At 42.5% G+C, this 14,256-nt stretch overlaps 1 protein-coding gene across 6 annotated transcripts in view; it reads left to right on the top strand.

The window, feature by feature from the left end:
* Positions 1 to 14,256, top strand: part of LOC145356524 (C-Jun-amino-terminal kinase-interacting protein 4-like) — a 315,087-nt gene that overhangs the window by 156,525 nt on the left and 144,306 nt on the right. For 4 of the 6 annotated variants that reach the window (XM_080209269.1, XM_080209264.1, XM_080209266.1 and 1 more), the window contains exon 4: positions 11,294 to 11,388. In XM_080209269.1, coding sequence (XP_080065395.1) covers positions 11,294 to 11,388 — 95 coding nt within the window. Of the gene's footprint in view, positions 1 to 11,293; positions 11,389 to 11,909; positions 12,228 to 14,256 lie in introns of those variants that run through there. The other 2 variants (XM_080209268.1, XM_080209267.1) reach the window with 2 other exon arrangements.

Genomic DNA, 14,256 nt, shown 5'->3' with positions numbered 1-14,256 from the left:
GTAATGAATTTTTCACATGTACCACCCAAGCTAATGCAATCTGCGATTTACAGCCTGGTTGATTGGCCAAAACCTTAAACAGCATATCATTTATTACTGCATGATTCCGTTCACAGAGACTGACTTTCTGCTGGAGTGTGCATCACCACAAAATTCAAACTTCCACACGCATATTGGAACTCATCATTCCCAAGTTTACCTCTCTGTCCATCACAAATTTAAATGGCCCCCACCCAGTTCCAATCCAGTAAGTCATAATTTTGCCCGTAATAGTCGTTTTGTCTTTGTCATACATTGCTGCCTTTGTCCCAAATCTTCAAATCCATCACATTGTTGAAATCCTGAGCCAATGGTAGACGCACAACTGGACACGGAGGCGTCCTTCTATATTTTGTACTGGGCTTAGATATATAGACTGGGCTTGTACTCGTTAGAGTTTAGAAGGATGAGGGGGGATCTCATTGAGACGTATAAGATGATGAAAGGGATGGATAGGGTCGAGGTGGAGAGGTTCTTCCCGCTCAGAAAGGACAGCAGGACTAGAGGGCACAGCCTCAAGGTAAGGTGGGGGGGGGGGGTCAGTTTAGAACAGAGTTGAGGAGGAACTTCTTCACTCAAAGGGTGGTGAATCTCTGGAATTCTCTGCCCGTTGAAGTGGTGGAGGCTACCTCGCTAAATATATTTAAGACGCGGGTAGATAGGTTTTTGGTAGGCAAGGGGATTAAGGGTTTTGGGGAGAAAGCGGGAAAGTGGAACTGAGCCACTTCAGATCAGCCATGATCTTATTGAATGGCGGGGTAGGCTCGAAGGGCTAGATGGCCTACTCCTGCTCCTATTTCTTATGTTAAGTTGATCTTTCTCAACACCCTAGCTATTACTGTTACACTACATTCTGCAGTCTCTCATTTCCTGCTGTATAGCTCGCAAGAAACAATACTTTTCACTGCATGTTAATACATGTGACAATAATAAATCAAATCAAAGGTTATAGCACGGTTGAAGGCCATTTGGTCCATCTTATCTGATGTGGATATGCCGGCGTTGGACTGGGGTAAACACAGTAAAAAGTCTGACAACACAAAGTCATTGTCGGCCACTTTAGGACTTGAACAGCAGGTTAGGTGTGAAGATTCGCATTCTAATCAGTAATCTGTAAACTGTCTGTGCTTTATATGCTCTGTCTGAGGCCAGAACTCTCCATTCACCTGACGCAGGGACAAACCCGAAAGCTAGTGAGTTTACTATCAAATAAATCGGTTGGACTTAAACCTGGTGTTGTCAGACTTTTTACCATCTTATCTGTGCCAGTTCTCTCTGAGAAGAACTTGGCTAGTCCCATTCTGCTGCCTTTCCCAGTAGCCCTGCAATTCTGTTCTGTTCAGATAATTATCCAATACTGGCTTGAAATCCAAGATTGAACTTGCCTCTGTCACACTCTCAGGATGTACATTCCAGATCTTAACCATGCTACATGGAAACGTTTTCCCTCATGTCACCTTTGTTTCTGTTATCTGAAATCAGTGCCCAGGATCCTGTTTTTCTATTAACCACTTCCTCAATCTGCCCTGCTACCCTCAACATTTTAGAACATAGAACATTACAGTGTAGTACAGGCCCTTCGGTCCTCGATGTTGCGCCGACCAGTGGAACCAATCTAATGACCCTCTAACCTTAACTATTCCAGTGTTATCCATATGCCTATCCACTGATCATTTGAACGCTCTTAAAGTTGGCGAGTCCACAACTGCTGCAGGCAGGGCATTCCACGACCTTACTACCCTCTGAGTAAAGAACCTACCTCTGACATCCATCCTATAATTACCACCCCTTAATTTAAAGTTATGTCCCCTCGTGTTAGCCATCACCATCTGAGGAAAAAGGCTCTCACTGTCCACCCTATCCAATCCTTTGATCATCTTGTATGCCTCAATTAGGTCACCTCGTAACCTCCTTCTCGCTAATGAAAATAACCTCAAGTCCCTCAGCCTTTCCAAGTAAGATCTTCCCACTATACCAGGCAACATCCTGGTAAACCTCCTCTGTGCCCTTTCCAGTGCTTCCATATCTTTTATAATGCGGCAACCAGAACTGTACGCAATACTCCAAGTGCGGCTGCACCTGAGTTTTGCATAGTTGCAACATGACCTCACGGCTCCAAAATTCAATCCCTCTACCAATAAAAGCCAATTTTATGCACATAATCCTCTAGATCCATTTGCTACGGTATCCCTTTTCGAATTATACCCTTTATTTTTATTGCTTCTTCTCATTCTTCCTCTTGAAATGTATTATTCACATTTCTCTGCATTAAATTCCATCTGCCATATCTTTACCTATTCGACCAGCATATTTGTGTTATGTTGAAGTTTATCTTCGCCATTCTCACATTTCTTAATACTTCCAAGGTTTGTGTTGGAAGCATCTTCCTTGGTAAAGACAGATGCAAACATGTCCTTTTCTCATGTAAAATTCCCCTTTTTGGTCCCTAATAGCCCCCAGTGCGGTTCTTATTATCTTTATACAATTTATATGCTTATAGAAGACTTCTAGATTCCGTTTTTATGTTTGCTTCTAGTTTCTTCTCATGCTCTCTTCATTTTTTCTTCTATCACTTGCCCTCTAAACTTTCTATGTTCAGCCTGAGTCTGACTTATATTATCAACCTGACAATTATCAAATGTTCCCTTTATTTACTTGATCTTGCTTGTTATTCTAACAGCTCTGGTTTCAGTTGTCCTGGCTTTCCCCTTATCAGAGTGTACCTCAACTTTAAAGAAGAGCTCGTTCTGGTAAAGACAGCTCCTTCCCCCAGTTTTACTCAGACTTTGGATTTCCCCTTGTCGTTTTCCACAGCCATCCTAATCCTTATGGTGCAATGATCACTGTCACGTAAATGTTCTCCTATTCACATTTGGCAGTTAATCGTTCCCTGGTGCATTCTCTATGGCAATGCCTCTACCAATAGAGTTCACTCACCAACCAATCAGCACCCTCTTCTCATGCAGTATAAATTATTGTTCCTTTTTGTTGTTCTTGTGAATCTGCCCTCATGAGTGCAAATGAAAAGCTTCAACATGTCTTTTTTTTCCAGCAATAATCAAGTTCTGTACTACCAAACCAATAGAGGATGGGTTACTATTTAATGTGTATTTGTGTATAAGCAATCCACCTTCAAGCGTATCCCAGGCCAGCTGGGAGAGTGGGAACTGCTTCTCAAGTTGTCAAGCAAGCTTAACAATTAATATTGAAAATAACTGCAAAAACATTCAAATTTCAAGTTGGCTTTAATGACAAAATCTTTGCATTATAGATTTGAATTTTTTAAAAAAACAGTTTTATGGGATGAGTGTGTCACTGGCTTGACAATTATGTATTACCCATTCCTGTTTGCCCTTGAGAAGGTAGTGATGAGCTGCCTGCTTGAACTACTGCAACCCCTGAAGTGTAGGTACGCCCACAGTGCTGTTAGGATGGAAGTTCTTCCTGACCCAGGAATAGTGATATATTTTCAACTCAAGATGGTGAGTGACTTGGGGGGGGTATTCCCATGTATTTGCTGCTCTTGTCCCTCTAGATAGTAGAGTTCGTGGATTTGGAAGATGCTGCCTAAGGAGCCTTGGTGAGTTCCTGCACTGCATCTTGTAGATGGTATACACAGCTGCTGCTGTTTGGTGGTGGTGGAGGTGTTGAATGTCTATGCAATTATCCTCTTGTTCTCTTCCATGGCAACACCTTGACCAGAGTCAACCTGCCTGGCTGGAATTTGAACAAGCTGTTCATTCCCTGATGCATTCTCTGTGGCATTCCCTAACAGCACTGTCAAGCTGCCATGTCCTGGATGATGTCAAGCTTCTTGAGTGTTGCCACTGAAAGGTCTGATTCTTTTCACTAAGTGAGCAATGCCGTGAATTTCAATCTGGCATCATTTCTTCCCCTATACACTAAACTTCCACTGCGTTTAGAAATAGTTCTGGTATGGTCCATTATTTCTGAGAAGTAGAGTAAGAAGAGCACAAATGAGTGTGGCCAGTTTGGGTCAAGGTATACACGTTTAGTTTGTAAGCTATATCTGTTTTCCTAGTTCCTGTTTCATATCCTGGCTAGTAATGTGAGCATTTCTAGAATTTGTTTTTTGGAAAATAATTGTTCCTCATGGAACATCTGGTAAAGCCAATTTTTAACTGAGTCATGCGCATCAGTCAGATGTAATTCCAGATGTGTGTCAAATTAACTGATCTTAGCAAGAGTGTCAGATGGACCTCTTGTGTTTTGGCTGAGAAATCAGAGTGGAGGTTTCCTGATTTTTGTACCGGGAGCCCAATCCTGTGAGAACACATTAGATTCCCAGGATGGATAACATTTTTTGCAAGCGCTGTCACAGTTCACATAAAAAGTATGGCCACTTGACAGGAACTCTGCTTCGACAAAACTCTGTGGCTCAAGAAGTGGGTGGAATTAACCAAGGAGGAGGGGCTTCATGGTTCAAATGTATTGGATGCTCCCTCATAGATTTGAGTTCTGTTAGTGTCATCACTCATCAAATAGAGTAATTAGACCATCAGACATGGCCGATTAATGAATTTGTGTGAAGTGAAGATGCATCAAACATTTGCAGAAAATAACTGTCCAGCTTTGCAAACATGGGAAAGGAGCAGTTATGCTGCACGTGGTTCACAAATATTGCAGCTTTTTAGTGAATCTAAATAGCGCACTGCCTTGTTTGAACCTTTGTCCTGAAAGTGAATAAAATAAGAGACGGACCAAGGTTTGAACCCTTTCTGGGTATCTTGGTACCACGGTAAAAAGTCTGACAACACCAGATTTCAGTCCAGCTGATTTATTTGATAGTAAATTCACTAGCTTTCAGGTTAGCCCCTTCGTCAGGTGAATGGAGAGTTCTGGCCTCAGACAGAGCATATAAAGCACAGACAATTTACAGATTACTGATTAGAATGCGAATCTTTACACCTAACCTGCTGTTCAAGTCTTAAAGTGGCTAACAGTGTGTGTGGAAGGAGCACTGATCACAGTTTAAAGAGATGTGTATTGTCTCCAGACAGTACAGTAAGTGAGGTTTTGCAAACCCAGGCAAGTCACGGGGGTTACAGACAGTGCGACATGAACCCAAGATCCCTGCTGAGACCGTCCTCGTGTGCGGAATTTGACTATCAGTATCTGCTCAGCAACTCTGTGCTGTTGTGTGTCGTGAAGGCCGCCTTGGAGAATGCTTACCTGAAGGTCAGACGACATACGACAGCACAGAGTCGCTGAGCAGAGACTGATAGCCAAGTTCCACACACGAGGACGGTCTCGACAGGGATCTTGGGTTCATGTCGCACTATCCGTAACCCCCGTGACTCGCCTGGGTTTGCAAAACCTCACTCACTGTACTGTCTGGAGACAATACACATCTCTTTAACCTGTGATCAGTGGTCCTTCCACACACATTGTCAACCACTTTAAGACTTGAACAGCAGGTTAGGTGTAAAGATTCGCATTCTAATCAGTAATCTGTAAACTGTCTGTGCTTTATATGCTCTGTCTGAAGCCAGAACTCTCCATTCATCTGACGAAGGGGCTAACCCGAAAGCTAGTGAATTTACTATCAAATAAATCGGTTGGACTGAAACCTGGTGTTGTCAGACTTTTTACTGTGTTTACCCCAGTCCAATGCCCGCATATCCACATCATATTTTGGTACCAACCATCTTTGAACCATTAGAAGAGAACAAGAAGCCTTTATAAGGTCCAGTCTGCTGGCAGCCAATATTATTTTAGAATACTGTTTAAAAAAAACACTGTTTTATCTTTTTAATTTTATCTTAAGCAAAATAAACACCGTCTCCGTCCCCTCCCTAGATGTACAAGTTTAGTTTTTCCTTTTTGTCTCTAACCCCCTTCCACACTTTTTCCTGCATCACACATTAATTTCTCTTGTATCTGTATTTGTTGCTGGCAACTTCTGTCGCTGTTTGCACACAGCCCCACACACACACACACACACACACACACACACACACACACACACACACACCCCCCCCCCCCCCAAATGGGTTTTATTCTTTTATATATGCTGTCACTTTTTTTTTAAACAGAAAAAGCACATAGAGGCAACTAATAACATTGAGTAGGAAGCATTGTGGGTAACCTAGTCATAGGAAAGGGAAGATTTAAAGTGTGTGCTGTCAACTCTGCATTGGGAGATAATGCCCCTCGACTCAAAACTGTCCTTTGAGGCTAGAATGACCATTTTCATTATCTGGGGTGATTGGTAGGGTTCTGGTGGGTACATGAATGATACTTGAGGTCAGTCTACACCTGGAAGGTTCTGCTGCAAACAGGCTAGAACGCTGCAGACAATTGAGTTTTGGACAAATTGCTCACTTGGGATCTATCTCTGAGTTTTCTCTTATCCCTCTGATAGGCACTGGTTTTCGAAGACCACTTTTTTTTTAGTTGGTTGCACCGGATGCAGTGATTTTGAGCACGTTTTTCCCAGGACTCAAAGTTGATAACAGATTTCCTGAGCGTAGCTTTGAGTGTCCTTGGAGTGTTTCTTTTGAATGTCACAGGAGTGCACCCAGATTCAAATTGTCGGTAGAAGATTGGCTTTGTTGAGCAAGTGTCAGGCATTCTAAATATATGACCAGCCAAACTAAGTTGTGATCTTCAGTAAGGTATGGATGCTTGCCAAATGGCTGAGTACCTCAGTGCCTGGTGTATTATCTTGCCATCTGATCTTTAGAAGCTCCTGAAGGCAGCTTAAATGAAAATGTTTGAGCTTAGCATAACACTAGAACACAGGCCAAATCTTGCATGCATAAAGAAGAGTGGGCAGGGCTGTCTTTTATTTATTCTTTCTCAGGATATAGGATATTTGTTGCCCTTCCCTAATTGCTCTTGAGATGGAGCTGAGCTGCCTTCTTGAGTCACCGCAGTACAGGTGATGTAGGTACATCCATCGGGATTAGAGTGTTTCAGGATTTTGATCCAACGACAGTAAAGGAGAACCTAAACCAGGATTGTGTGTGGCTTGGATGGAACTTGAAGGGTTTTTTTTCCCATGCATCTGCAGCACATCTTTTTAGTGGTAGAGATTATAGGATTGGAAAATATTGTCGAAGGAGCCATGGTGAATTGCTACAATGCATCCTGTATACGTTGTCACGGTGTGTCAGTAGTGGACATCAAGCAACTGCTTTGTGCTGGATGATGTCAAACTTCTTGAGTGTTATTAGAGCTATACTCATCTAGCATGTGAAGAATATTCCATCATACAGCTGACTTAGGCCTTGCAGATGGCGGACAGGCTTTGGGGAGTCAGGAGGTGATTTACTCACCACAGAATCCCAGGCATTTACATGGCTGTTTCAGGTCAATGGTAATCCCCCAGGATGTTGACAGTGGAAAATCAGCAATGGTAGTACCATTGAATTTAAGAGTGGTGGTTAGAATTTTTCCTGTTGGTGATGGTCATTGCCTGGTACATGTGTAACATGAATGTTACTTGCTGCTCATCAGTCCAAGCCTGAATGCTGTCCAGGTTTTGCTGCTTGGACAAGGCGTGTTCCAATATCTGAGGAGTCTCGAATGATGCTGAACGTTGTAATCCTTAGCAAAAGCATCCCCACTTCCTAGGTTGGGCCTAGGACTCTACCCAGAGGAACTCCTGTAGTGATGTCCTGGGACTAAGATGATTGATCTCCAGCATCCAAAACCATCCTCCTTTCTGCCAGATCTGACTCCAATGAACAGAGGGCTTACCCCCCTGATTCCATTGACTCCAGTTTTGCTAGAGCTCATTGATGCTGCACTTGGTCAAATGTTGCCTTGATGACAAGGGCAGTGATTCTCACCTCCCCCTCTACAGTTCAGCTCTTTTGTCCCTATTTGAACCTTGAGGTTAGGTGCTGAGTAGCCCTGGTAGAAACCAAACTGGGCATCAGTGAGCAGTAAGTGCTGCAGGATAGCACTGTCAGTGTTATTGTCCATTACTTTGATGATCAAGAGTGGACTGATGGGACAGTAATTGGCCAGATTAGATTTGTTCATGCTTTGTGAACAGGATACGCTATGGCAGTTTTTCTCATTGTTGAGTAGATGGCAATGTTGTAATTGTTCTGGAACAGCTTGTCTTTGTTAACTGTTGCAGTCCATGTGGTGTACTGTTAGAGAGAGTTCCAGGATTCTGACCTAGCGACAGTAAAGGAATAATGATATATTTCCAAGTGAGGTTGGTGTGTGGCTTGGAGGGGAATTTCCAGGTGGTAGTATTCCATTGTACTTGCCCTCCTTCTCCCTTTAGCTTTGATAGCAGTTGTGGGTTTGGAAGGTGCTGCATGATTTGATTTGATTTATTATTGTCACATGTATTAGCTTACAGTGAAAAGTATTGTTTCTTGCACGCTTTACAGACAAAGCATACCATTCATAGAGAAGGAAACAGGAGAGTGCAGAATGTAGTGTTATAGTCATAGCTAGGGTGTAGAGAAAGATCAACTAATGCAATGTAAGTCCATTCAAAAGTCTGGCAGCAGAGAAGAAGCTGTTCTTGAGTCGGTTGGTACTTGACCTCAGACTTTTATCATAGAACCCTACAGTGCAGAAAGAGGCCCTTCGGCCCATCGAGTCTGCACCGAACACAATCCCACCAACACCCTACCCCCATATCCCTACATATTATACCCAGTAATCCCTGTAACCTGTGCATCCCTAGATACTAAGGGGCAATTTCTTAGCATGGCCAATCAACCTAACCTGCACATCTTTGGACTGTGGGAGGAAACTGGAGCGCCTGGAGGAAACCCACGCAGTCGCGAGGAGAACGTGCAAACTCCACACAGACAGTGACCCAAGCCAGGAATCGAACCCAGGACCCTGGAGCTGTGAAGCAGCAGTGCTAACCACTGTGCTACCCTGCGGCCCACAAAATACACACCACCCTAGATGGGACCTGAACCCACAATCCCTGGCTTAGGAGGCCAGTGCCTTTATATCTTTTTCCCGACGGAAGAAGGTGGAAGAGAGAATGTCCGGGGTGCCAGGCGTCCTTAATTATACTGGCTGCTTTGACTGGAAGAGGTTGGCTAGGGAATCGATAAGTTCTGGAGCATAAGTCTTCATTACTGTTGCCAGAATGTTGTCAGGACCTTTGCAGTATCCAGCGCCTCCAACCATTATATTAGTTTTTTCATGCTGACCATAAGGGATATGGCTTAGGTGGGATTGTTGTTAGTGCAGACTCAATGGGCCGACTGGCCTCCTTCTGCACTGTCGGGATTCCATAATTCTGCAGTCTGAATTCAGGAGTACTGTTGCCCAGGCCAAACTTAAACATTTAAATAGCTTAGCACAAACAAGGAGTACACCAAAATCCACAGCAAAAAACCGCACTGACTTCCTCAGAAGACAAACACAGGACATGGCGGACAGAATACCCTTCGTCATCCAGTACTTCCCTGGAGCGGAGAAGCTATAACATCGTCTCCGGAGCCTTCAACATGTCATTGATGAAGACGGAGACCTCGTCAAGACCATCCCCACACCCCCACTTCTTACCTTCAAGCAGCTGCACAACCTCAGACAGATCATTGTCTGCAGCAAACTACCCAGCCTTCAGGAGAACAGTGTTCATGACACCACACAACCCTGCTACAGCAACCTCTGCAAGACGTGCAGGATCATCGACACGAATGCCATCATCTCACGTGAGAACACCACCCACCAGGTACACGGTACATAATCTTGCAACTTGGCCAACGTCCACCTGATCAGCAAACTTTTGGTGGAGAATTTGGTGGATGGGGAAGGGAATATGGCAGTTTCCAATTTTGTGGAACCGATGCATTGAGCTTTCCCTGGCTGACGTCATTGGATAAATTTGCCTGTAATGGTTATCTGCACAGAAATGCCCTGTGATTGAAGATTCCCCCCCAGTTTAATGCAGATTAGATAGGTGTTGTGAGATTAGATTTGACCTGTGAGGATTTTGGGTGTAGAGTTGGGTTTCTGGTCTTACGCTCAATGAAACAGGACTTTTAACATCCTGATCCACTCAAAAATATTACAAAAAATTATCATTAATTTGAGGCAGTAGTCTGTTCTGTATGGTAAAACATTATTTCATTGGTGAACCTGATGTAACTGGGGAACTCACTAGTTACGCAATATCTCAGTTGTGATTTTAAGGGAGCTAAGTTAACTGGTTGAGTGGAAGATTAACATAGAATGTTATGGAGCTATGTTGGTGCAATTCCTTGCTCTGATTCATATTTCTAAGATATTGGCACAATGTCAGAACACTATTCAAACTATAGAAGTTTTCATTTATTTTAACCAGCTTAAAAAAGGATCATAGGGTGTGATTTTCCTCCCCCGCCACGCTGGTCGAGTAGCGCGGCGGGAAATTTTAAGCGCGAGGCTAAATAAATGATTTCCGCCCAGCGTCCAGCCTCCAGGCTGATTCCCCCGGGCAGTTTTTAAAAAATGATTTAGCTTTGTGTGAGAAATGGGACAAGGCAGGCTTAAATATTTACTACCTCGTTTAAATCCATTTATGGAGTTCCAGACTATATTGTCCGATCACTTGGATTTCTGATCTTGCCGGCGAAGGTTCCCATTAGCAGGGGTCACAGCTGGTCCTCGGCAATGGTGACTGGAAATGATGGCCTCTCTGATGGGATCGGAGGCCATTGAGGTCCCTGGAAGGTTAGGGACATGGGAGCCGGGCAGTGCCAGACGAGTGGGGGCACCCAGGAGGAGGGCTAGATGGGGATGGGAAAGAAGGGGTCTCTACATTATGGGTGGGGACTAGTGGTGGGGCCGGTGATCTGGGCTGGTGATCCCGTGGGGTGGGGGAAGGCTGGGGGGGAGCAGTGATTGGGGGGGACGATGTCTGGGGAGAGGGGGTAGTGCGGGTGATGTCAGCCAATCTCGCAGTATATTGGGAGATCAGCATATGCATGATTGCCCTGACCACTCTGCTGCTGGCCCCTCTGGCAGGGTTAGGCTCTGCTCATCATATTAAGTTCTGAACTTGTTGACTGAAAATGCACTGGGAGTTTCCTCATCCATCAATGAATTTTTGAAGAAATATAACTTCATAAACAATTATGTAATCTGAGTAACTCGAAATACAAAACATACTAGTATGAAAAGCAGGAGTATTGCAAGCATTACATTACTTTGCAGTTATAAACCTAAGTGGCTTTAACTTTCTGCTAAAACATCTATTCTTGAGATAATAAAATACTGATAAACCTGACATTTATTTCCCCATCCGTCTTCATCACAGATGATCCACAATTACATGGAGCACTTGGAACGAACCAAACTTCACCAGTTGCTTGGGACAGATCTGCAGGAACCTGGAGTCCACAACAGAGTTCGGTAAACGTTCTCGTTTTTGTTAGCTCCTTGTGGCAAAATAGAAATGTCGATGTGTTTGGGGCATGTGACCAGTGACCTATTTGCCTAATAACAGAGCAGTGAACAATAGTTTGCTGATGTTGAACAAGTGCATTGTATAATAGAGCTGTCGCTGGCTAATAGGCTGGAATTAAAACAATTATGCTGAGCAGGATAAATAGCTGTAAAATTGTTGGTAAAACAGTTTCTCCGTTAATAATTGTTTTTAAAAGGCTGGTTTTATGTTTGTAAGTTTTTACTATTGGATATGTTGTGATATGCCCAATCTGACCATTTGTGCTTAACAATGAGGGTTCCTTTTTTGTACATGTATTATGTAAGCAGTGGATTTTTACAACCAATAAGCAGAGTAGTTGAGGCAGAGGGGGGGATGGATAACGGAGTGATGGTTGCTAGTGCTGCAGCAGTGATGCTGAGGTGATCAGCGTCGGCTTTTAAATATTAGCAGGATGATGTCATTCTGTGTGAGCTGCTGCAGAATGTAGCTCGCTGGTTATGCTGATGGCATTGTTTCGAGCACACGCTTTTGTGGCTGTGGTTGAGTGACAGATTTTTCAGTCCAAGGATACACCCTCAACCCCTGTGTAACCTTCCCCACAGTGTTCTGGTCTTTGAACACAACCATGCCAGCACAGAGCCATGAGTCCTGGTTGCATGCTTCTGTTTGTGTTTGGCTTTGTTGGCGGGGCGGTGGTCATTAATTCAGCTATCCTGGTATCGCTATCTGTTCTGCTGCTTGTGCACTATTCCGTTTCAACAGGCCTTTCAGCACTGACACAGAATCTTCCAAGGAAAATAAGGTACTCGCTGATCCTGTGGCCTATCTCTTGTGTCTCACTATTGGTATCGTCTATATTTACATGATGTATCTACAATTATATCTATATAGCCCTTTCTTCTGTTTCCCCTCTCTTTGCTCCTACTTAGCAACTTACTAAAATGCTTTATTTAAATGAATTGTGAATAAGAGTACACATATTCCTTCACAGCATTTTATTATGCCTTTATGAAATGTTTATAAATATCCTTTTTTTTAGATGCTGGATGTATGTTTTGGAAGTATTAAGGCTTCTGATCATTTTTTAATTGTTTGTTTCTGAATAAAATAGCTGCTTGTTTCTGAAAATCTAAATACGGTGAATGGTAGTGTTGTACTTGGCATTCTGTGTATAATGGCATGGAATTATCTGTGAAAGTCGTAGGCCAGTTCTGTTTAGTAATAATTGTACCTTTTCCTTATTTTTCCCTTGGCACAAGTAAGTTGGTAGCAATGTGTAGTTACTAACAATTTGTTTCTGAGTTGGCGACAGTTTCAGTTATGTGCATTTCCAATGTTCTGAATTAAACTTATTATAGTTCTTTGTAACCTTTTGTGTGATTTTAAGTTAACTGACTAAAGTATAGCTTTGTTTCAATTTATTTATTGGAGTACTCATTATTTTCAAATGCTGTGCTTTGAATCAATGAAGATGCAATAATTTATATTTTAAATGTGAATTGTAGTGCAGCATGAAAGGTTTCACTGGCTTGCTGCATACTAACTTCAGTTAGTCAACTGCAAGTTTAACTGGTTTCCTGGATCTTACAAATTACACTTGTTCCTGGAATCAGGAACCCATTTTGTCTTCAGTTGTAGTTGTTCCATGTTACAATTAAAAGACTTAGTCTGAAGTTTAGCTCCTGCATTCAATAAATGTACAATTATTGGTATAAGAGTTGACAATCCTGATTTTTATGGCTAGTTTCGATGTCAACTGATGAAAAGGTAACATAATAATTAAGCAGCATAACTTTAAGATGAACCTAAAGAGTTAACATGCAAAAGATTAGGGCTGCCAGTGTGTTAATCATTCATATGTAAATTCACTTTGTACGAGAAGAGTCACAACTTCAAACTGCCTTGTTTGCGAGCTACGGCCATTGCCAACAGGGAGAGTTGAATATTAAATGTATCCATCTAGGTTAATCTTGAGGTTGTATGTTAAATTAGTTTTATCATTTTTTAGAATAAATTATAAAGATGCATTAACAACTCTGTCGTTCACCAATTGTGAACTTGAACAGTGTCATTTAAGTCTGTGATGTTCACAATGCAGCCTGAGAGCTACTTGTGATCTATTCATTTCTAACTGTGCCCCTCCCCCCAAGGAGGCTTGCTATTCAGTGTGTGTCTGGGCTTTTGCCTACTTCCAATTGTGATATTGCTTGATCTGTGATGGAGACTGATGCAAAGAATTATCTTGATGGATTGGCACTGGGAGTATGGCCCTAAGCAATCAGCTACAACTTGAAATAAAATTCCTTACAGTGCAAATGTGGTGGCCATACTCTGCTGCCAAGATTTGAACAAAATATGAATAAATAGGTTCTTGTTATATTCCTTCAAACTGTTTTGTTTAATTGTTTGCTTTTCAATTTTTTGAAGTGGCCCTTTTTGCAAGAGTTTCACGCTCTTGCTAATAGTCCTTTGTGCTGAAAGCAGTAATATAGATTAGTGGTGATTGAGCTAATGCTATGCTCTTGAACATAGTTATACAAGAATTATGCTCAGTATTAATAAGTGGCGAAGGATAAACCAGGGATAGCATTTATGTTCCTTTGATTTTTGTTAGTGGATGTTTTACAGCAAAAGTGAAAAATAAATCTAGACTAAAAACAGGAGGAAATCTTTTATGTAAAACTTTAGAGCTTGAAAAAGATAGTGTTCCTAAGCTTATCCATCTCATGCCCTACCTTGCCTTTTTGCTGTATTCTCTCTTCCTCCTAGGTGGCACCCTCACTGGTTCTTCAGTGGTCTGCATTTGTTCCTGAATTTGATGCAATGAGCGT

Source organism: Carcharhinus amblyrhynchos, chromosome 21 (assembly GCF_965287045.1).
Source record: "Carcharhinus amblyrhynchos chromosome 21, sCarAmb.v2.hapA, whole genome shotgun sequence".
Classification (NCBI taxonomy): Eukaryota; Metazoa; Chordata; class Chondrichthyes; order Carcharhiniformes; family Carcharhinidae; genus Carcharhinus; species Carcharhinus amblyrhynchos.
This window is presented reverse-complemented; position numbering and strand designations above follow the sequence as displayed.